The sequence below is a fragment of the Peromyscus leucopus genome, chromosome 22 (assembly GCF_004664715.2).
Source record: "Peromyscus leucopus breed LL Stock chromosome 22, UCI_PerLeu_2.1, whole genome shotgun sequence".
NCBI lineage: Eukaryota > Metazoa > Chordata > Mammalia > Rodentia > Cricetidae > Peromyscus > Peromyscus leucopus.
The window spans coordinates 2,451,149-2,474,639 of record NC_051081.1 but is presented as its reverse complement, the minus strand read 5'-3'; the positions used below and the strand labels follow the sequence as shown (position 1 = coordinate 2,474,639).

Genomic DNA, 23,491 nt, shown 5'->3' with positions numbered 1-23,491 from the left:
TACCTCCACTAGAGCCACCACCTCTTCTGTGGCTCTCTTTCCAGACAGACATGGCCATGGAAGCGCCAGGCGGGCAGCTCTGCAGGGACCAGAGCTTGAGCTCCACGGTGGAGGCCGCTGGTACCCATGAGGTGTGTGTGACACAGCCCTCCCCAGTGCCCCACTGCATGCCCCACGCCGCTTACCTTGTTCCTTCTCCTCAGGTTCGTGCTCCCGTGGCTCAGGACAGGCTGTGCGCGATAGCCCGTCAGCTCCATGCAGCTTACAGCGGCCTGGCAGCCAGCCTGCAGGGTCTGCCACAAGTGCAGCAGCAGGCAGGGCTGGCGCGGCACAGCCTCTGCAAGCTGTATGGCCTTGTGTCCTCTTCGAGTGGCGGCAAGCTGCAGGCCGAGCAGCTGGCCCAGAGCAGTGCCAGTGTGGTCCAGACATGGCAGGGCCTGGAGGTGCTGCTGGACAGGCTGCAGCAGAGCCCCCCACTTGGCTGGCTAGTGGGGCCGTTCGCTTTGACCCCTGGCGGCCAGCTGTAGGCATCTGCACTTCCCCAAAGCTCTGGGCTAAGTGGGAGCAGAGGGTCCTTGGAAAGTGAATTTGAAAGCAGCTACGGCTCCTGCTATTTCCAAGAACTGAGGGCCCCTCTTCCAAACTAGTCACCACCAAGTCTGTTCAGAGAGCGTCCACACAGGTCTCCACGACAGAGCAAAGCAGATGCACAGGCAAACCTAGAAGGTCTTCTAGCCATACCCACTGGTAAGCCTTCCACCCTGGGGGCGGGGGCTCTGACCCTACCTTCAGGACTCTCCACCACGGATGGCGTCACTCCACCCCAGGCCCCACGCTGGGGCATCCAGAGCTCTTAGCTGACATACTAGGCAACTTGTTCCCTGGCACTAGAATGTACTAGAATGCACAGCCACCCTAAGTTAAGTTCCCACAGCCTCTTCTGATAGCTAGTGGGGGGTAGAGCCACTCAAAGCCACACACTTATATCCCAGGATGCTTCAGGCCTCAGACCTGCTCTGTTGGGAAAAGGAGGGTCACAAACATTACTGAATGGAGACAGGGCTGACTTGACAGGGCCAGCACTGCTCTGAGCAGTCGAAGGCTGTGCCGACAGGAGACACGGGCAGGTGACGGCCCCTCCCTCACCCTATGCACTCCAGTCCGAAGCACAGGAGATGACGGGGCCAAGGCCCTCCCTTGTGGGCACATCACCCAAGACCACAGCACAGCCCCCTGAACCTCAGCAGTGCTAGCAACCCCAACCTTTCAGCTCCCTTTCATCTGCACCCTTGGAAAGTAACAATGTCCATGAGTTCCCAGGCTGGGCCAGCTGTGACAGAGGAATGCCATGACGGAGATGGCAAGGAGCCTTCCCGAGCCGTTCCCTGTCCTTCTGCCATGTCAGCAGAACACCGACTCAGCCACCGACAAACACTGATGGCCTGCAGCTAAGTCCTCCAGGAGATGAGCCTCATTACATCATGTCCAGTTCTTGGTGGCCACGGAGGCAGGGGATACACTGGGAGGCATGTACCCAACCTGAGCCCACAGGGAACACAGCAGAGTGGAAAAGCCACTGCTCAAAGCCACACAGCGAGAGCAGGATGGGACAGTGTGGACTGAGCTGCCCCAGAACCACATTGCTGGCCTCCACTGGCGGCCCCTGCATAGCTGGGGATGGCCATGACGGGGCTGAGTCTCTCCTGCTGGCCTGTCCTTAGCGTCTGCTCCACAGGAACAGGCCACTCACTGCGGGACGAGCTCTGCTGAGCTGTAAACGGGAACCCTGCCCTGTGCCAGGCCTGGCTCCCATGCTGCTCATGGTGGCTGGTACCTCAGCACTGTGTCAGGCCTAGTGCCCTGGCCCTAGCCCAGCTGCATTTCACATCAGAACACCAAGCCAATAAAAGCTGTTTCTTTTTCATTATAAAACCTTTATAGCCATTTCATGTCAATCGAAGTCACAGAACTAGGCAGAAAGGCCCAGGCCACAAATACAAACAGCGCAGCACTTCCCTGGGAGGCTGGGGACGGACATGGCACCATGGCCATAGTGGCTGGAGCTCAGCTGTCCTCGTCATCATCAGCAGACTCGGAGGCCAGCCGTGCCCTCTCATGCTCCTGATGCTCACTCCCAGGCCTGGCGGGGTCGGAGCTGTCCCGAGGGCTGCTGGGAGCATAGTGAAGGTCGGTCAGGATGCAGTTACCTGGTGCTGCCACACGGCCATCGGGTGGGTGGGCGGGCGGCCAGAAAGGGGTAATGTCCTTCCTCGCTGACAGCACCTGTCTAGTGTGGCCTTCCTGACCTTCCCCAGGCCAATTGTAGCTCAGTCCAGCAGCAGGTGCTCATGGTGGCTACTAGGGCCACCCCTGGACAGTCAGCAGGAAGCCCCTCCCAGAGTACAAGTAACTGGAAGCCTGGTGGCCTATGGCCACAATCAGTGTGCTGGCTGGCCCCAAGATGTGGTAGGGGTGGGGGGAAGAGCTCCATCGTGCAGGGAATGTGCCTAATGCCCCAGGGACACTCACTCATGCAGCTCTTCTGAGGAGCCGCCCCGTGGGCCGTCCTCTGAGTCCTGCCCATCTTCCTGTGCTCTGTCTTCTGTGCTCTCCCCCTTCTGGGATGCAGCCTCACCGTTCACAGGTGCTGAGAGATCTAGGGTGACAGGGTCATCATGAGCTTATAAACAGTGTAGGCGCACGCACATAGGTGCTGTGGCCCAGAGAGCACTGCTAACACCCAACTGCTAGCACCCAGTGGAGCTGTGCAGCTATCCAGAATGAGGTTGGGTCTAGTAAGCGTGCTGGGGCGAACACATGCAGTCTCAACCTGTCCTACTGGCCAGGTAGAGGCGGCCCTCACCAGTGCTGGGCTCATCCTCTACCAGCTCTCTGGGAGCCTGCTCCCCTGGCTGCTCCTCCACCTTCTCGCCGTCAGCCCGTTCCTTCTCGGCTCCAGCCTTGTTCACCTTCTGGAGAGCCTCAACCTTTGGCCCCAGGACCCGAGACTTGAGCCGGGTGTAGACCTCTGCTGCCTTCGCCATCACATCCTTGTTGGCCTTGTACCGGCGAATCTAGCCACCAGGAGGCTAAGCTTAGCAGAGCGGCTGACTGTGTCCCCAAGCTCTCCCCTTGGACACCACCACCATCTTCCCGGTGCTCTGCCCCAGTGCCCCATGCCATACCTTCTTCAGTGTGGCTACCACATCTGTGTTCTTCTGAAGGATCTGAGAGGTCACCTGCAGGGTCCCCAGCTCTTCCAGTGCGTTCAGACACCTCCTCACGTCCTGCAGGGCAGGAAGAGTGGAAAGCAGCTCTGGCTGACTTCTAGGATGCCACCTGCTGTCCCCAGGGGAGATTGCAGGGTATGGGCGTGGGGGTGGAGTTTCCTGGGCCAATATGAAACCACTCTCCAACCTGGGGGACCCTGCCTCAGTTTCCCAAGACTTCCAAAGTGCCTGAAAGGAGGTGGCTAAGGAAAGCACCCATCTCAGGACAGCATGGGGCTGTGACCCTGTGGGCTGCACAGCAGGCATCTTACTGGGTTGTCGACCTTCAGTGCAAATTTGATCTCGCTGTGCAGCTTCTGCAGTCTCTCCTCTACAGAGGGCTCTGGGCAGGAGAGACACTGGCTTGAGCCGGGTGCTCTGGCCCGGGCTACAAGGTGGCCCAGCCTTCCACCACCACAGGCCTGCACCCGGAGCCTGGGAATCCTGCACCATGCTAGTGCTCACCTTTCTTCTTCTCCCCCTTCCTGTCCAGCGAGAGGCCTTCTGACCGCTTCCGCGTCCGCTCCACCTTCACAGGCCTATGAAGAGGGTCCCATCAGACAGGCCACCTTGGAAGGCCCTACGTGAGGACAGCCAGCCAGGCCAGGGGCCTGAGGCCCTCCTCTGCTTCTGTGCACCAGGCTAACCATGAGAAGCTCAGCACATCATACCCCGTGCTGTGTGGCCACTGTGCCACACTTCTGGTCCCCACGGGCAGCTTTGATCAGAAACAGTTGGGACACTTTGAGAGCAGAGATGAGCTGCACCTCTCCACTTGCAGGCTCAAAGTTAAAGCCACCGTGCTGGGTATGGTGTCCCTCTACCTACTATAGGCCAGGAGCTCCTAGTCTGACTGCCACACATGGCTCCAGGGAAGACTGCAGCCCCAAGAGCTGGAACCCTAGGATGGATGCAGCTCCAAGGCTGAACTTAACAGCCAGGCGCGGGGGTGGGGGTGGGGGTGGGGTGGGGTGGGGTGGGGGTGGGGGTGGGGATGATTAGGTCCAAGGCTCAGGACAGGCACTAACCTGTTTCGTGGCTTCTCGTCCGGCCGCCCTCTCTTCTCCTTCTGCCCGGGCTTCCTTGCAGACTCTGAGCCTGGCTGTTGGGATTTCTTGGCCAACTTCTTCCCCTACAGCGGCCAGAGGACAGGGTTGCTGCCTTAGGGGCAGCCTGTCCCACCCCCACCCAGCACATGTGGGCTATAGCTTCCCTGGTCTTCCACAGAGGTGTAGAATCCAGGGATCAATGCAACAGGCAAGCCCTATACTCTGGAAGGACCCTCAGCTGGCTGTCCCTATCTTCTATGGCCAGGACCCTGGGCTCTGTGTTACCACCTTATCTCCAATACCCAGGATAGGCCCCAGTACCCAGTAGGTGCTCAATAAAGGAGTGGAGCCCAGGGCCAGTGCCTGGGGCCTCAGTGTGAAGAGGGGGTACCACGCACCTCTTTCCCAAGCTCCCCCTCAGGTTCGGAGTCAGAGGAGGATGGTGTGGCCCGGCCCCGGGCCTTGCGGCTGCGCTTCTTCACAGGCTCGTCATCCTCCAGCTCTTCTCCACTGCTGCCCCCACGCTCTGCCCGCTCCTTGCGGCGCTCCTTCTCTTCCCTCTCCTGCTCTCGCAGTCGCCGGAGTTCTTCCTCCTGCTCCCGTCGCCTTCTGGCCTCCAGCTCGCGCCTCCGCTCCTCATCGCGCCGCTTCCACTCACTGATGCGGTCCACCTCACCACTGTCACTGTCGCTGGGATGGAAAGTTCGTCAGCAGGGACCCCGGCATACCTTACAGCCCCCACATCACCAGCCGACACCCACCTGTCACTGCTGGAGGTGGAAGGTGGCCGTTCTGGCTTTGGTCTCCGCCCTCGGGGCTTGGGGGGTGGCTTCTCAGCTGCGAAAAAGGAGGGGTGACCTTCTCTCCATGGCTTCCCAGGGCTACATGGAGGCTGGCTCAGGCCTTACCTGGCTTTCTGCCTCGAGGGGGTTTCTTGACAGACACATCTGAGTCGGAGGAAGAGGATGAAGAGGACGAGGAGGAGGATGGGGACGGCCGTGCTGCAGCCACAAGCTCCTCCTTGGCCCCATCTGAGTCGGCTTTGGAGTCTGAATCTGAGGCTGCAGGCACCTTCTGGGGACAGGCAGAGCCAGGGGGTGTCGCACAGAGTGAAGGTGACGACGGGGCAGAGGCAGCTGCAGTCCCCAAAGGACACAGTTCTATGCCTCACGCACAGCAAGAACGTGAGTCCTGGACACCCTGGATAGCTCCTGGGGACAGGGTCAGGGCCCAGCCCAGGACTGTCCAGGGCAGGTGTGCACTGAAACCCTGCACAGGTGGCCAGGTCTGCTTCCTCCCTCGTACTGTCCAGTTCCCCCACAGCAAGCACGCACGCACGCACGCACGCACGTCACAGTACATCCACCATCCACATCGCACACATGGCCACAGACACACGAGCACATGTGCACATGCACAAGCAGTCTTGTGAACACAGGTCCTCTCACCCCCACATGCACACAGCACGTGTGACCTTTGATGCCACAACCTTCCAGCACGCAAGACCTGATTTTCCAATCCTGGTAAGTGGGGTCCCCTGGGAGCAGTGACCCACAGGCCCCAGGGGCATCACTGCACCTGGGTACCCAGGTACCATTGCCATCGAAAGCCCCTTAGGATGCTAGTGGCTTCTCGGGAACGTGGGCACAGCACTTTACCTTCTTCTTGCGTCCTCCTGGAGGACCCCGCCGTGGTGCCCGGGCTACTGTCTTCTTCTCTGGGGTAAAGTCCTGAGTGAAGGGACAGGAGCGTCAGGGGTGCTGGCTGCCGTGCCAGGCTGTCCTGGGGCTGTTGTTCACTCACCTGGTCGCTGGTCTTCTCTGACTCGGATGGGCTCTCGGAATCCTCTTCCGATGGGGACACACTGGCCTGATCCAGGTCGCTGGAGGCTTTCCGAGCTCGTTTAGAGACTGACATCTGGAAGGCAGGGCCAGGCTGGGTCAACAGCTGGACAGTCCTGGTTCCAGATTCCAGATGGGACCCTCTTATGTGCCTTGGTGCTCTTGAATTCTGGGATGATGATGTAGGTCACACACAGAGGCACACACAACACAGATCCCACTCCTAGGAGCTCCCTATCCTTCAGTTATCAGAACCAGAGAGAGAGAGAGAGGGAGAGGGAGAGAGAGAGAGAGAGAGAGGGAGAGGGAGAGAGGGAGAGAGGGGGAGAGAGAGAGAGAGAGAGAGTGTGTGTGTGGCGGGGGTGGGGGGTGTAGGGGTGTGGGACGTGGCAGGTGCCAGGGGCTTGGGAAGGACAGTGTCTGATGGGGCCGGAACTTTCTGGAGACAGGTGGTAAGGACTATGCCTCAGAATATCTCATTTTATGTCACAAGTTCTGTATCAAAAGGAAAATCTCTCTCTCTCTCTCTCTCTCTCTCTCTCTCTCTCTCTCTCTCTCTCACACACACACACACACACACACACACACACACACACACACACACACACGGTGGGGGGTGGGGGAGAGAGCAGGCCCTCAGCAGGAACTATAGAGGAGGCAGTGCAGCTCACTGCGGCCAAGAGGCAGCGTCCACTGACATGGACAAACAGTATGTAAAGCACAGGGACGACAGTTCAGCAGGAAGGGTACCCACTGTGCAAGCCCGAGGACCTGAGACCCATCCCTTGCACCCACGTAGAAAAGCCCATGTGTGGCTGGAGCAACAGCTCCATAGATAGAGCACTGGCTGCTCTCACAGAGGCCCCAAGCTTGGTCCCCAGCGCTCACTCGGAGGCTCACAACCATCTGTAATCCAGCCCTAGGGATTTGACACCTCTGGTCTCCACAAGCACCTGCATGAATGTACACCCTCCCCCAAGGCCCAAATCATAGACATGATGAAAAATAGACTTTAAAAAGGCGGGCTGGAGAGATGGTTCAGAGGCTAAGAGCACTAGCTGTTCTTCCAGAGGTCCTGAGTTCAATACCCAGCACCCACATGGTGGCTCACAACCATCTATAATGAGATCTGGTGCCCTCTCCTGGCATGCAATCATACATGCAGGCAGAACATTGTATACATAATAAATAAATAAATTAAAGAAAAATAAAAAAGGAAAAAAAAGGGTGGGGGTTGTGGCTTGAGAGATGGCTTGGCATTTAAGATCACTGGCAGCCGGGCGTTGGTGGCGCACGCCTTTAATCCCAGCACTCTGGGAGGCAGAGGCAGGTGGATCTCTGTGAGTTTGAGGCCAGCCTGAGCTACAGAGGGAGTTCCCTACACAGAGAAACCCTGTCTCAAAAAACAAAAACAAAAACAAAAAAAGGATCTAGGCTTGGTTCCCAGCATGCACAAGGCTGCTTACAACCATCAGTAACTACAAGCCAGGAGTGGTGGCGCTACCTTCAATCCCAGCACCTGGGGCAGAGGCAGGTAGATCTCTAGGTTCGAGGCCGGTCTAGTCTACATAGTAAGTTCCATCCCAGCCAGGGTACACAGTGAGACACTGTCTCTTATATTTTTGGTTGTGAGCCTAGCCTTTAATGGATGAGCCATCTCTCCAGCCCGAGACACTGTCTCAAACAAACAAAATAAACATTCACAACTCTGTCCCAGGAGATCCAACAATGTCTCTTGCTTTGGGCATCAGACACAAATGAGGTGTGCAGACATACATGCAGGTAAAACACCCATATGCAGAAAATAAAACAGGAAAAACAAAAAAGCAAACCCACATCTGTAATCCAGATCTGGGGAGGCAGAGACAAGGTCTCCAGGCTTGCTAGCGCCTAGTGGAACTGGTGAGCTCCCAAGTGCAGGGAGAGACTGTCTCAAAATACAAGACAAATAAGAGACATTGAGGAAGGGGCCTGTTGTCAACCTCTTGCCTCTATACACAGGAACAGAAACATGCACCTATCACACACACAGATTAAAAACATCAATGAGAGCCACACCCCACCCTCTAAGAGAATCAATCAAGGTATCTGAAATCTGAATTTTATCTCAGTTCTTGTAAAAAATGAGTACAAGTTTCAGGCCTGACTGGGTTATTATATAGGGAGACCCTGTCTCAAACAAAACAACAAAAACGATGCCTACTGAGAGGGGCAGGAGAAGGCGAAGGGCCACAAGGGGACAGGCCTGGAGTGACCACCACTTTACACTACCTTTAGGACTGGCGTCTTCCTCTTCAGGCCACTGTGGTCACTGCTCTTATCAGAGTCAGAGTCGCTCTCCATCCTGTCACTGGTGGCTGTGGTGGTCACAGCTGTCACGGTCATGACCCCCCGGGCCTCTTCATCCTTGTCCCCATCACTGCCACCACCTAGGTCAGCTTCGGGGGCCTCGCTGTCAGAGGAGCTCACAGGCTGTGGTTGGGATGACAAACATGTGTCACCAAGGGGCCAGGTAAACTTCCTAGCCCCTGGTAACTGGGCAGACAGCATCTAACACTGGGAATACAGGTTCAGGATCTAGCCACCTCACTCATGAGCTGGGGAACTGAGGCAGGAGGGCCAAGATGGCGATGTCTATGGTGGGCATGGCAGTCAGATATTAGGATGCAGGGTAAGTGCTTTAACTCTGTGCCTCAGTTTCCATGCAAGCAAGGGGAGATCACAGCTTTTACCCATGAGGCTGTCGAAGGTGTCACAGAGCTGCCATGTGAAGCCAGGGTAGTGTGTAGACCACAGCAAGGGCTCATGAAAACTGTGGGTTTTGTTTTTGTGTGTGCTACTGGGGACAGAGCACAGGGCTTCATGCATGTTAGGCACGATCTCACTGAGCCACAACCCCAGCCCTCTTTTTACTTTCCATGTTAGATATGGTACTATGAAGCCCAGGCTCTCCTGGAACATACTTTATCCATCCTGGGCTGGCCTTCATGTTATGATGGGATGACAGGCCTGACCAAACAGGCCTGGCTTGGCTCTTTTTCAAGCTACCCTAGTACTATGAGAAGAAAGCCAGCCTCCAGGGCACTGCTAAACTCATTACCTTCTCAATGCCCACTCGGGCAGCAGCCAGAGGCTAGCCAAACCACACCACAGGCTCTGTACAGAACAGTGACTGCAGCTTGATCTCCTATCAACTTAGGAGCTGACGACTTAGGGACAGGCGGACCACACAAGGCTCCTAAACAGTGACTAGGAAGACAGAAAATACTGCATAGCTGTGAGGACCAAGAAGTGAAGGATTTGCACTAGGCGCTCAGGAAGGCCCACCAAGAGGCAGAGCAGGCTGGACAAAATGTGGCTCACAAGTGGCCTGAGGGAGTGAGGGTCCTCTCGACAAAAGGAAGAGGCTGGGATGTCAGGGCAGAGAGAGAGAAGGCAGTGAGGCAGAGACTGAGGATGAGGCTGTAGCCAGCTCTCGCATGGGCTTACCGAGGCTCTGAAACCAGTAGGCAGGTGACACAAGAAGCCCGAGTTGTGTTCAGTCTGCCCCTCACTCATCCAATGCACACTATGGGGCACCTACTATGTGCTAGAATAAGACGTGGTCTGGGCCTCAGGGAGCTGTCTAAGGGGAGGCGACAGGTAAAAGCAGTGAGAGTACTGGACCTCCCTGGCACAGGACTTGAACCCCAGTCACTGTCATTCCACATGACTGCTGCCTGAGGGTCGAGGTAGGGGTGGGATGGGGGCAGTTGCTCATTTTTCAGGAACCATGCCTGGAAAGAACTCAAACTTGCATCAAGTAAGGAGTGAGAAAGATGCGGTACAGCCAGAAATAGTGAGCATGGCTAGCATGGCCACCAGTGTGCAATGCAGGCCTAAAATTCCAGCTACACTATAGTTCTAGGCCAGCCTGCGCTACACAGGATGGCAGCGGCCCTGCAGTGTGGGCCTCTGTCTACAGTGGGTGAATCTGGGTGGAAAAGCAAAGTCCCGAGGGCTGTGAAAGGTGCTGCAGTCACACCGTGGTGAAAGCCCCACCGGCTGCAAATACACCAACACCGTTAAACAGAAACTGCAGAGTACAGTTTACCCGATGGTATCCTCCTGCTGCCCCCGGCTGGGACTGCAGGCCCGGACCTCACAAACAGCTCTGACCATTCTTGTTTGTTTGTTTGTTTTTTTGAGACAGGGTCTCACACTATGTAGCTCTGGCTGTCTTCGAATTCACTATCTACATCAGGCTGGCCTTGATCTCACAGAGATGCATCTTCCTTTGCTTCCAGAGTTCTGATCATCTTGATCATCTTGATCATCTTCTTCTCCTCCTCCTCCTCCTCCTCCTCCTCCTCTTCTTCTTCTTCTTTTTTTTGAGACAGAATTTCTCTGTGTAGCTTTGGCTGTTCTAGAACTCACTCTGTAGACCAGACTGGCCTCGAACTCACAGAGATTCATCTGCCTCTGCCTCTTTAAGTGCTGGGAATAAAGGTGTACGCCACTAGCGCCCAATGTTAATCATTTTTATACACCCAAGACTCTAGTGTTGAGGGTCAGGAAGAGACTCAGCTGGTAAAGGCACTTGCTGTCAAGCCTGAAGACCTGAGTTTGAGCCTCAGGACGCATATGGTGGAAGGAGAGAACCAACTCCACAAGCTATCACCTGACTTTCCCAAGTGTTGTAGCATGCAGCACCCACCATACATTTCATTGCTGCAGTAAAAACAACAACAACAACAACAAAAAAAAAAAAACTAAACAAGAATGACCAAAATGAACCTGTGGAGGAAAGGGCTTATTTTTTCTTATAGCTTATTTTCTCTTATACCATCATACAGGGCAGAAAGTCAAACCAGGATCCTGGAGGCAGGTGTTGATGCAGAGGCCATGGAGGGGTGCTGCTTAACTGGCTTATTCCTCATGGCTTGCTCAGGCTGCTTTCTGATAGAACCCAGGACCACCAGCCCAGGGGTGGCCCCACCCAGTAGGTGAGGCCTCCCACATAAATCATCAATCAAGAAAATATCACAAAGACATACCCATGCACAGGCCAATCTGGTGGGGGCATTTTCTCAACTGAGATAGGTTCCTCTTGTCAAGTGACTCTAGCATGTGTCAAGATGACATAAAACCACCCAGCACAATTGACCTCTTGTTAACTTGGCACACAAACACATCACTATTGAACTTTTCCTAATATGTTAATATTAACATCACAATATAAATAACTTTGCAAGTACTACAGTCTTTAAAAATTCAAACACTAAAAGTTTATCCTTGATGGGCGTGGTGGCACACGCCTTTGTTCCCAGCACTCAGGAGGCAGAGGCAGGTGTATCTCTAAGTTCGAGGCCAGCCGGTGTACAGAGTAAGTTCCAGGACAGCCAGTGCTACACAGAACAATGAAGTCTAGCTAGGTACATCTCTATGAGTTTGAGGCCAGCCTGGTTTACATAGAAAATGCCAAGACACCTAGAGCTTCATAGTGAGATCCTATTTCCAAAACAAACAAAAAACAACAACAAAAACAAACAACAAAAATGTTCAGTCTTTCTGGGAGGTGGTAGTGCACGCCTTTAGTCCCAGCACTTGGGAGGCAGAGGAAGGTGGATCTCTGTGAGTTTAAGGCCAGCCTGGTCTACAGAGTGAGTTATAGGACAGCCAGGGATATACAGAGAAACCCTATCTCGAAAAACAAAACAAATTCAGTCTCTTTCAAAGTTTCTCAAAAATATCCAAAGTCTCTCAGCTGTGGGATTAAATAGGTTGAAATAAGATACAAGTAAAACCCAAGTCTGGCTTTGCATAACTCAATGGAGACTGAGCTGCAAAGGCCTTGGCAGTGGCTGCTCTGGCTCTACCACCTGAAGCACACACAGCCAGCTCCACTCCACATCTGCTGCTGTCCTTGGTCATCCATCCTATGCCACTGTCATCTCCAAACTACCGAGGTCTCTACAACTGAGTTGCACCTTCACTGGGGGCCTCTTGTGGGCACTCTTCAAGTACTCTGACCCAGCCACACAGTGCCAAGCCTCAGTCACTCCGCATGACCCTTCAGGCCTGGGGCTTCTATTACAACTGAGACTCCACCTTCACGAGTGGCCTCTCCTGGCCTCTCACAGTGCCAAGCCTCAGCTGCTCTCCAAGATCTCTGCAGGCCTTCAAAGCAGCACCCCCTGGGGGACTCTTGCACAGGACTAAGTTTGGCTGCCAGCACGAGATGTAGGCTCAGTCCCCTCTGAACTACAGCCTCTGTGTGCTAACCCTGAAGAAACACTTCCCAGATTTCACCTCAGGGAAGCTGGCCTCCATCACCACTGATTCTTTAGCCCCAGCCGACCAGCATCGATTGTCCCAGCAAAGCAAAGGTTTCACATTAGTGGAACGGCCCAATAGAATCCTTAAAGGACTCTCAAAACTTCAGAAGCCAGGCCTCCATCATCTGCACTGCTTTCAACACTTTTATCTTCCAGGCTCCCACAGAACAGTCCACTGAGCTCTGAGCACTCAGTGGATTTCTCAGCCCAACTTCAAATGCTACTGCAAATCCTCCCCAAAACACATGGCCGTATCTGTATACCCCACTCCTGATACCAACTTATGTTACTTATAGTCTTCTTTCTTTCTTTCTTTCTTTCTTTCTTTCTTTCTTTCTTTCTTTCTTTCTTTCTTTCTTTCTTTCTTTCTTTCTTTCCTTTCTCTTTCTTTCTCTTTTTTTCTTTTTTTTGGTTTCAAGACAGGGTTTCTGTGTAGCTTTTGAGCCTGTCCTGGAACTTGATTTGTAGACCAGGCTGGCCTCAAACTCACAGAGATCCTCCTGCTTTTGCCTCCTGAGTGCTGGGATTAAAGGTATATACCATTACTGGGTTTCTATTGCTGTGATTAAAAACAAACTGTGACCAAAATGAACTTGGGGCAGAAAGGGTTTATTTCAGCTCACAGCTCATCATCCAGGAAGTCAGCAGGAACTCAAACAGGGCAGGATCCTGGAGGCAGGAGCTGATGCAGAGGCTAGGGAGGTTGTTGCTTACTGGCTGCTCAGCCTGCTTTCTCATAGAACCCAGGACCAGCAGCCCAGGGATGGCACCATCCACAGTGGGCTGGGCCCTGCTACATCAATCTTCAATCAAGAGAATGCACCACAGGCTTGCCCACAGGCCAGTCTGTATGGCTCTTCCCAAATGACTCTACTGTGTCAAGCTGACATAAAACCAGACAGCACATAGATATAAATGTAAATCTAAGAAGCTGGTGTTTAAAAAGATACTACCTTGGGGTGACTGTAGTGGGCATGAAGGACAGGGGATGGGGGACTGCAGAGGCTGAGAGAAAAAGCCATGGAGCAGATCCTAGGAGCCCTGATGGGCAGACACGGATGAGATCAGAAATGAACTGCTGCTGGAGACAGGAGACCAGAAAGGGAAATGAAGTAGTCCAGGTCTCCCAGGTGCTTTAGCTTGAGCCCAAGTGTGGCAATTCACACCACAGCATGGAAACACAGGTAAGACTCATGAGAGAGTGTTTGCTGTGCAAGCATGAGGACTGGAGTTCCAACCCCCAGAACCCACATGAAAGTTAGACGTGGCTATAATCAATCAAGGCATGCCTACCATGATAGAAACAGGAGAATCCCTGGGAGCTGGCAGGCAGTCTGGCCTATGCAGAACAAGAGACCCTTCTTCAAATAAGGTGGAAGAGCACGTGAGAGGCAAAGACAGTCTAAAGTCACCTTCAGCTACAAAGGGAGTCTGAGGCTAGCCTGGGCTATATGAAATCCATTCTCAAAAGCAAGGGAGGGAGGGAGGGAAGGAGGGAGGAGGGCTTGCAGCAGCTCTCCAGCGGTCTTCATCAAGTCCTGTATCTTTCCCAACGGAGAGCAGAGCTGAGTCCTCAGCATAGACCCTAGCCCAGGCTAATGAGCCCACCAAGTGAAAACCAGGTGCCGGTCCAGCCCAGCTGTTCCACTTAGCTTCACAGGGCCAAAGAGCTTCACATGTGGCCAAAGAGCTATGACACAGCCCTGCCTGAACCATTTTGAACTGTGATGCTTAAGTAGGGTGAACCCCAAACCAAACATATGAAGAGGGAAAAACGAGGGCCTGTGTGGACTGCGAGACACGCCTCACCCACAGTGGGTATGGGACTCTGACTCTACCCTCTCTTTCTTTCATCCTAGAAATGACAACACAGGTCCCCTTCCCAAGAAGACAATGCCACGTGGTGAACATGGAAGGACAGGGCAATATCACACCATGGAGAGCCATTGTTCATGGATGACACAGAGTGTAGGGTGTCCTGATCTTGCAGGACAAGAACACAAAGAGCCGTACATCAGCTGCACAACTCAGCAGGTCAGCATGAGACCTGCAGCCCAGGCCCACTGTGGCCTTGAAGCTTGGGTAGTGGACAGATGTCATGGATGGGGGAGAAGAGTATTTGCTGTGCAAGCGTGAGGACTGGGGTTCCAACCCCCAGAACCCACATGAAAGTTAGACGTGGCTATAATCAAGGCATGCCTACCATGATAGAAACAGGAGAATCCCTGGGAGCTGGCAGGCAGTCTGGCCTATGCAGAACAAGAGACCCTTCTTCAAATAAGGTGGAAGAGAAGGCTGTCTTCTCATCTTCACACTTGCACCATGGCATGCACTTGCCACAAGACCCTGTCTCCAAAACAACAGGACACCAACAAAACATTGCTCCTCAAGGCTGTGCATCATGGCACGTAATTGTCTTCCTAGTACTCGAGACTGGCAGAAGAATCATGAGTTCCAGGCCAGCCTGGGCTACATAGTAAGATCTTGTTTCAAAATTTCAAAAATAAAAATAGATGGTGTTCCGTGTCTGTCTGGATGAATTAAGAAGCGACCATAGCAGAGCAGTCCAGACCAGCTGTGCATTCCAGAGGGTGGTGTGATAGCTAGTCTGTTGGTTTTGGTTTAGTTTTTTCAAGACAGGGTTTCTCTGTGTAACAGATCTAGCTGTCCTAGAACTTACTTTGTAGACCAGGCTGGCCTCGAAGTCATAGAGATCTACCTGCTTCCAGGTTCCTACCCTATTTGAGTTCCTGTCCTGACTTCTTTTAAGAGTAACAATGATATGTAAGTGTAAGCTGAATAAACCCTTTCCTATCCAAGTTGCTTTTGGTCATTGTGTCTCATCACAGCAAAAGAAACCCTAAGACAGTGGCTATGCCCAGTGTTCACTGAGTGCTGACCTCACACTGTCCCTAACCCTGACGGTCAGGCAGGACATAGAGGCAAGACAGCATATAGGTGTGGTACAGAGACCCAGGGCTTGAGTGCCTCTGGAGCGGGGATTCTATGCCAAGTGTCTCCTTTTCAGTAGCCTGTGGGCACAGGTGCCAGTCAGAAGGGACGGAACATGCCTAGCATCAGGAGCCTGTTCTCTGCACCCAGCCCAATGTGTTGCTCTATCTTGAGAGCCCTGGACAGAAGCCAGGCCTGAGGCTTCTATTCCTCATCCCAGCATCGGGAGAGGCTGAGCTGAGGTTCCTGACTGAGTCCAGCCTGGGCTACATGGTAAAAAACCAAAAACATTACAGGGCTGGTGATATGGCTCAGTGAGTAAAGGTGCTTACCACCAAGTCTGATGCCCTGAAGTTTGATCCTCAAAACATACCTGGTAAAAAATAAATCAACTACTCCAAGTAGTCCTCTGACTTCAACATACGTGTGTGTGTGTGTGTGTGTGTGTGTGTGTGTGTGTGTGTGTGTGTACATCATAATCAAAATATAACAGAACAAGAATGATGAAAAACAGGTGTGCCTAGAATTGGCCAAGCTTGGCTGTTGCTACTTAGGAGATGGCCACCTTGCTTTATGAGGCAAGGCTGCACTGGCCTGGAACTTCTTACTGAGGTGGTGGTGGTGAGGTTGGCTGGTGGGAGCTCAAAGGATCCCCTTGCCTCTGCCCCCCCAGTTGGGGAGTATGCCCCACACCTGGCTGAGACTCAGGTCCTTTTGACTTCATGACAACCATTTTACCAAATGAGCTGTCTTTCCAGCTCAGTGGGACCTCTTTAAGGTCATTGGCTTACAGCATGGATGACAATGGGTCCCATACTTGTTATCTTGTGCTTTCAAGGCTGAGGCAGGACAGGTACAAACTCAAGTTCACCCAGGCCAGGGTGTTGCTTGGGCCCTTCTGATGTACAAAACCCACCACCCTACTGGAGAACCAGTCCCCCCCCCCCCCCAAAAAAAAAACTGTATCAGGGCCAATGAAAGGGCACAGCAGGTAAAGGTGCTTGCTGCCAAGCCTGGCAACCTGAGTTTGTTGCCCAGAACCCATATGTAGAAGGAGAATATAAACTACCCCAGTCGTTTTCTGACCTTCAGAAGTGCAGTGAGACGCACATGCATGTAAAACTAAAGGGAAAAAACCCACTATGGTTGAGTATCTTGGATTAAGTCTCAGTGGCCTCAGAGCCTAGCTGGGCCCCTCTTGGTGCTCAAGCAAACTGTCTGGGTGTCTAGCCATATAATGAAGAACTCCCCACTGAGGACCACAGCAGGGCTGAAAGGCACTGTGGTCCTAAGTGCACTGCTACTGTCTTGCATCCTGGCCAGAAGAGGGAAGAGACGATGTAGGATAGTGACACAAGCCTGTCATTTCAGCCCTTGGGAGGTAGAGACAGGAGGATCAGGAGTTCAAGGCCATCCTTTTTAGTGAGTTTGAGGTCAGACTGGGCTACATAGTAAGACCTTATCTCAAAATAACAACAAAATACAAAACAAAACAAAACCCACAGCAACAAAACCCAAGATGGTTTGAAAGAGAAGGCTCGGGGCTGGACAGATGGCTCAGAGGTTAAGAGCCCTGGCTGCTCTTCCAGAGGTCCTGAGTTCAATTCCCAGCAACCACATGGTGGCTCACAACCATCTGTAATGAAATCTGGTGCCCTCTTCTGGTGTGTAGGCATATATGCAGTCAGAACAGTGTATACATAATAAATAAATCTTTAAAAAAAAAAAAAAAAAGAAAGAAAGAAAGAGAAGGCTCTGTGGATAAAAGCCCTTCCTCGGGAACCATGAGGACCTGTGTCTATGTGAGAAGCCATAGCTGTGAAGGTCTGTGACTGAGACAGGTGTCTCCCAGGAGCTCACCAAGCAGCCAGCCCAGCGGAGACTGCAAGCCTCCAGTGCAGAGAGCCTCTGTCTCAGAGCAACAGAGTGGAGAGTCACAGAGGATGATATCCGACATTCTGCCCCGGCCTCCGCAGGTGCACCACTCACAATCAACTCCCCCAAAAGCTGGAGGCTGGTCTGTTGGCATGCACCAATGGCCAGGACCCCTGCTAAGCTTGCAAAGCTCTGAACCAACACTTAAGAAAGTTGGGGCTGGAGAGACCGTTATGACCACTGGCTGTCCTTGCAGAGGATCTGGGTTCAGACCCCAGCACCTGGCCCAGTCCTGCTGCCGGGGGATGAGCCACTTCCTTTATGTGCTCTCACTGGATCTGGAGTGGGCACTCAACATACATAACAGCACTAGTGAGTTTGTACACCTGTACATTCCATGGACACGATCCTTGAGTTAACACATCATTGGTGCCAAGGACCACATATGTATTCAGATGAATGTGGCAGAGGCTGACAAGGTCACAGGAAGCTTTAATAGCCAGTTTAAAACTTATGCTATCTGTGGGGCCAATCACAGGATGGCTGAGTCAGGTCTGTCTACTCTATGATTGACTAAGGCTGATGGAATGTTCTCAAAGAACTTTTGACCAGAAGAAATTGGGGAATATGTGTCATAAAGAAAATTGAGGGGTTAAAAAAAAAAAAAAAAAAAAAGGATCTCTAGAACTTATAAGTCAGTGCAGGGATTTGGCAGCTTCTTTTGGCCTCAGAGACCAGGCACATACTTAGTGCACTTCTATACTTGCAGGCAAAACACTCATACACATAAAATAAAAATAAATACATCTTAAAAAAAGAAAAGAAAGCTCTGTGTGATTTTCTGTGAAATAGGAAGGCGCTGCAGCAGGGCTATCTGAGAAAGAAAACAACACAAAGTAACCGGGAGGCGAGGAGGTAGGACGGCTCCTCACAGAACAGTGCTCTTTCTGAATGTCAAGTCTGGATTCCTGTCTGACTAAGCTAAAATTTAGGGAAAAGTAAAACTAAGCTAAAATTTAGGGAAAAGAGACAGCTCAGTTTCCCATAAAATCATGTTTCTGTCTAAAGGCCTGCATACACACGTTGTGTCAAAAGTATCAACAATGCCTGGAAGGGCCACTCCAATGGTGGCCCAGGAATTCTTCCTTCCTTTCCTTATGTTTAATTCAAGGTATCACTGTGTACAGCCCAGGCTGACCCTGTCTGTACTCACTCTGTAACCCAAGCAAGCCTTAAGCTTGTGATCCTCCTGCCTCAGCATCTCTGAATGCTGAGGACAGGCCTGTAGGTATCTACATTCCACACTCATGTCCCCCTTGAGAGCACCTGGGAACCACAAGGCAGCCAGGGGCTCTCAGAGCTTCTAGCCACTCTGTTTTGGGGGCATGTGGAGAACCGGCTGGTCTCAGCACTTGATGTTCAAGTCTTGTTTCCTCGAGGACTGCATCTATCTGCATGGTGCCCACAAGCCGTGGGTGTCCAATAAATATTAAATACAGTGATGATTCACCAGCAGGCAACGGGCTCTGAATGTGTAACCAGAGCACACTCAAAGGAGCACCAGGAGAGATCATGACACATTCAACTTCAAGATCCCTTGCCCAAGCAGAACCGAGGAGAGATGCACAAAAAGGGCCACTCCACTCTCACACACAGAACAGACAACAGAAGTAAAATGTCCCCAGACCCTCAACAAAGGCAGCTGAGCCAGAAGTGCTCAGGAGACACCTGCAGCGTGAACCCTGCAACACCCCGTGACAAACAGTTGAAAACCTTTCAAAATCTATCAACTTAGCAGACCACTAGAATTCACCAACCCACAAGCTAAGGAGAATGTCATCAGACAGCTTAGAGAAAAGCTCCTCCAGCCACCTTGCTGTAGCAATTTCTCTGATGTACCCACCAACGTATTTTAAACTTGCTTTGATTTATGGATTTCTTTGTTCTGTAAAACTATAAAACTTCATGCAACTGCTCCCATGTTGGAACATGGAACTTGGGGTAACCTAGATCCATATTCCTAGGCCATGGTCACTCAAAATGGTTCCATAATAAACTATCTTTTATTCTCAAGGTCCAACCACGACCCGATTCTATGAGAAGACTTGGGTTTCTACCAGCAAAGGCAAGGCTGGGACTGACCCTCATCAATTCCTGCTTCGCTCGCTCGCTCGCTATCAGCAAACCCAGGTGGCCCTTCTTCACTAACAGCAAGTTTTGGCTTGTGTGATCGCTCCCTTTGGCCACCTCCCAACTGGACATCAGCCCTCCCAAGCCAATGCTACCTTGCTACTTCTCGTGATAATTTCCAGGGCAGGGGATGAGGCAATGGCTCGGCCAGCAAAGCACCTACTGTGCAAGCAAAAGTACCTGAATCCAGGTTCTCCGAGTCGCCAGAGAAGTCAGGCAGCTCACTTGCATGCCCAGGTGCATAGTACACTATCAGGGGATCCCTGGAACTTATTCAGCCAACTGAATGGGCTAGGGGCTCATGAGAAACTGTGGCTCAATATGTAAGGTGGAGAGTGATCACGAAGACACTGATATCAACCTCCATCTTCAGATATGCACAGATGTGCACATGCACGCACCACACATGTGCAAAGAAACAACATCAACAACACCCTAAAGCAGCAGTAACAGCAGAGTAAAGGACCCTGGGCATCCAAACATCCTCTACCCTCATCTCACTCCAGAACACCCACACCCACATGGGCACCCCTTCCAGCCTTCCACAGTGGCTATCAGTTTCAACTTCTAATTTTCAATTTTAGAAATTATATTTGCTTAGTTTGTTGTGTGGGGGGGGGCGGAGGGTTACACACAGGAGCCAGTTTTCCTCTCTGCCATGTGGGTACTGGGGATGGAACTCAGGTCATCAGGCTGGGCGGCAAGCAGCTTCTGAGTCCTCACTTCAATTTAAAGTCCTTCTCTCCCCCAGAGAGACTTCCCCGGAGACAGACTCTCTGTGACTCTTGGCATTATTTCTCCTCCCTGATGAGGAGCTCTCACATTCACCAACTTTACCCTACCCAATCCACAAAGAGAGTCCTGGGACAGAGGACAGTGTTAGCCAGAGAAAGCCTTTTACCTTAGAGAAGCATCTACCTTGACCTGTAACACCCTGTTCTGAATCCCAGGCTCATCCTTAGATGGTGGTCCCCACCATAGATGTGTCTGCACCCCAGTATCCACCCAGTGAACACTGGATAGTATCTAGACACACCTGTGGTAATGACCCGGGTAGCTCCTGGAGTACACAGTGAGCAGAGACCAAGGATGCTGGTCCACACCCTGTAGGGCTCAGCACACCCACCCCAAAAAGACCTGATCCACAGCATCCTCAGCACCCACAGTGCTGAAGGTTGCGAAAAAGCAGCCTGGAAGCTTCTGAGGCAGCCCCACCCCCAGAGGCCCCCAGACACCCACTGCCCACTGGCGCCAGGCACTCACCGGAGGTGCGCTGTAGCTGGCGTGGGGGTTGTTCTGGATCTCCCAGAGCCCCTCATTGAAGCCTTTCCTCTTGTTGGGCTTCCCGTACTTGTCCTTGCACTTGTCATAGGGGAACAGGTCCTTGGGTCCCAGGAAGGCCCTGAAGGAAGGAACCACAGGCCAGGTCCAGGTGAGCCAGGGCACCCTGGGAAAGAAACCATTCTGTGGGGTGGACACTTACGTTTCGTGTGTTCCAAAGAAGAAGATGGGGTATTTGTTGGGTGGGGGCTTCACAGCACCGTCGGCGATGTCATCGATCTGTAGTGAAAGGCAGGTGGTTAGGGGGCTCCTGGTGAGGGCCAGGAAACCTCCAATTACTTGGGGGGAAAAGCACACCCTGGGGATACAGAGCACCTTCCAAACACAAGTCTGGAGGTCTGAACTTAGGCCCACAAAACTAGTTCCTTAGCCCCTTAATTTGGCATTAAAAAAAAATTGAGACAGTCTCTCTAGGTAGCCCTGACTGTCCTGGAACTATGGAGACCAAGCTGGCCTCAGACTGTTTTTGCCTCCCAAGCAGTGGGCGTTGAGATTAAAGGTACTCCCTGCTTGCCTGTCTGCCACTCACAGTGATTCTCTCTGCCAAGAAGCAAGCTGGGCTCCCTGACAGGTACTTAACCTGAGCCAGGCCCAGTATGGCCCCCTGAAGCCCCCGGGGTGGGCATAGGCTCAGCTTCTCCCCATCTCTAGGACTCCCCCCACAACCGCCCCTACTGCAAAAAGGTCAGATCTGCTCTTGCCCTAGAGGTGGAGCTGGCAGCTCCAGGGATGCAGAGGATGGGGGGTGGGCTGCAGGAGCAAGGCCCAGAGCATCCCGGAAGTCCCACCCTCCTCATGCAAGCCCATGGGCTCCGGCAGCTGTCAGTCACCTTCCCAAAGGAGGCTAGCAGCCCCTTCCCTTCCAATCAGGAGCTTGGAAATGTTCTCTCTCCGTGCTGGAGGAGGCTGGGAAGGGGGAGGGCACAAGAGCTTCGCAGAGAGCAGAGCCAGACTAGAGAGAGCAGTGGCGACTGCAAAGTTTTGTCCCTCAGTTCCCCCTCTCAGAGTGGGATTCCCAGGGCTGGGTGATGCTTTACCCACCCACCTCGCCAACACCCGGGGGACTGCTGGGTTCTTCCTGGCCTGCACCCAGCATCATCCCTCACTTCTCTTTAGTCCTACTAGTTTTGTGGTCCCTGGTGGCTGGATGCAGGAAACCGTATGTACGAGCATCCTCAAGCCAGACTGGCTGTCTGTCTCTCCCAATGGTCTCACACCTCAGAAAGCCAACAGCTCTCTGGTCTTGACCTAGGAGCCACCTCCTGAGCTGGTTCCCGTTTGGCTTGCTCTTGGGCATCCCCATGGCAACCCCCTGCTGTCTGGCCTTTCACCTCCACCCCCATGCAGTCCCCCCATGAAGACACAGCCAACCTTGGCCTCTACACTAAGACTTGGAGGCAACAAAACTCTGTCTCTATGCAACTGGACTTGTGCACCAGGGCCTGGAACGCCAGCCACCATCTGCACAACCCAAAATTTCTTCAGTCCTGCCACATGGATGACAACTTCAGCCTTGGAGTGGTCCCTGCCCTAAGTCCTGGGGGGCAACTGAAGCCTTTGGGTCCCTGTGTATATGTCCTCTTGCCAGGGCCAGAATTCTACAACCTGTGCACCCCAAGCTCCAAACATTTACACTCCTGGGCCGCAGCCTCCTCCAGTAGGAAACCCTAAAGCCTCTGGCCCCAGCCTGAAGTTGCCTGTTCCCAAGTGAGCCACCCCACTAAGTCCCTTTAAGGGCCTGGCTCCAGGTTCCCAGAAAAGACTTCTTCCAACCTCTGTCCCCATTCTCCTCCCATGACCTAAATGGAGATGGGGTCCCCTCCTCTGGGGCTGCATTCTGCTCCTCTAGTCATCACGTCATCTTTAGCTCCTGGGAGAAAGACTCTTCCCATCATGTGGCCCTTTCACTCCAATCCCAAGGTGCCCATGAACCCCTCGGGCGCCGCTACACCCCTCGGGCCCCACGACGCCCCGCTACACCCCTCAGGCTGCACGATCCTGGGATCCCCCAAACGCACTTCTAGACTCTAGTACATTGGTCTCTCAGGTCCTGGACCCCAGACCAGTGACACCGGTTCCTGAGGTCAAGGATAGCTCACCACAGCCGTTCCCTGCAGGACTGTGCGTCTCTGAGGCTCAGGACCTCACCAGGCAGGTCACTCAGACTAAACTGCCATACCCTAGCCCTGAGGGACCGTGGGTCTCAGGGCCGGGACCCGGAACCGCAGCCCACAAGTCCCTCAGACTAGGGACTGCCCCGAAGACCCTCCAGACCCCAGGCACTGTGGCCCCTGAGGAAGGCGACCCTCAGCTTCCAGAGGGCCACCGTGCAGCCGCCTCAGCCCGCAGCCCCAACCTCTCCTCAGCCTCCCCTCGGCCTCCATTCCAGCCTCCCTGCGCGCGCCCGCGGCCCCTCCGCTCGGGGCGGCCAACTCCGCCGGGCCCGTCCACGCGCGGCCTCACCCGGGCCGGCCAGTGCGGGTAGCCCTTCATCTTGGCGAACACCAAGTCCCCGGGCTTGAAGGCGTGCGGCATGCTGTCGGCGGAGGGCCAGGCCGCGGGAAGCAGCAACGGCGGCGGTGGGAGGCGAAGCCGGAGGCGGGAGTCGGACGCCTGAGGGGCGGAGGCGTCCGCACGGGCCGCCGGCCGGCGCCTAC

General features: G+C 53.3%; 2 protein-coding genes and 1 pseudogene across 5 annotated transcripts in view; 2 read left to right on the top strand and 1 right to left on the bottom strand.

Moving 5' to 3' along the window:
• Plin4 (perilipin 4) overlaps positions 1 to 1,932 on the top strand; it is an 8,879-nt gene extending 6,947 nt beyond the window's left edge. Inside the window, 2 exon segments of the mRNA XM_037198184.1 lie at positions 45 to 131; positions 204 to 1,932. Coding sequence (XP_037054079.1) covers positions 45 to 131; positions 204 to 527 — 411 coding nt within the window. The 3' untranslated portion in view covers positions 528 to 1,932.
• On the bottom strand, positions 1,914 to 23,491 carry Hdgfl2 (HDGF like 2). 4 transcript variants are annotated; one of them, XM_028859677.2, is made up of 16 exons: positions 23,298 to 23,491; positions 20,977 to 21,053; positions 20,757 to 20,895; positions 8,431 to 8,631; positions 6,122 to 6,235; positions 5,977 to 6,048; positions 5,227 to 5,392; positions 5,080 to 5,155; positions 4,717 to 5,008; positions 4,298 to 4,401; positions 3,735 to 3,808; positions 3,542 to 3,612; positions 3,186 to 3,287; positions 2,864 to 3,074; positions 2,530 to 2,656; positions 1,914 to 2,170 (listed from the first exon to the last, which is right to left on the bottom strand). In XM_028859677.2, the coding sequence occupies exons 1-16, from the start codon at positions 23,367 to 23,369 to the stop codon at positions 2,065 to 2,067; spliced, it is 2,004 nt and encodes a 667-aa protein (XP_028715510.1). In that variant the 5' UTR covers positions 23,370 to 23,491; the 3' UTR covers positions 1,914 to 2,064. The 4 variants fall into 4 exon arrangements, with proteins under 4 accessions (XP_028715510.1, XP_028715511.1, XP_028715508.1 ...); XM_028859678.2 differs by having other exon boundaries at positions 1,914 to 2,167; positions 23,298 to 23,483; XM_028859675.2 differs by lacking the exon at positions 23,298 to 23,491 and adding an exon at positions 21,536 to 21,646.
• LOC119086483 lies at positions 17,537 to 17,978 on the top strand (annotated as a pseudogene).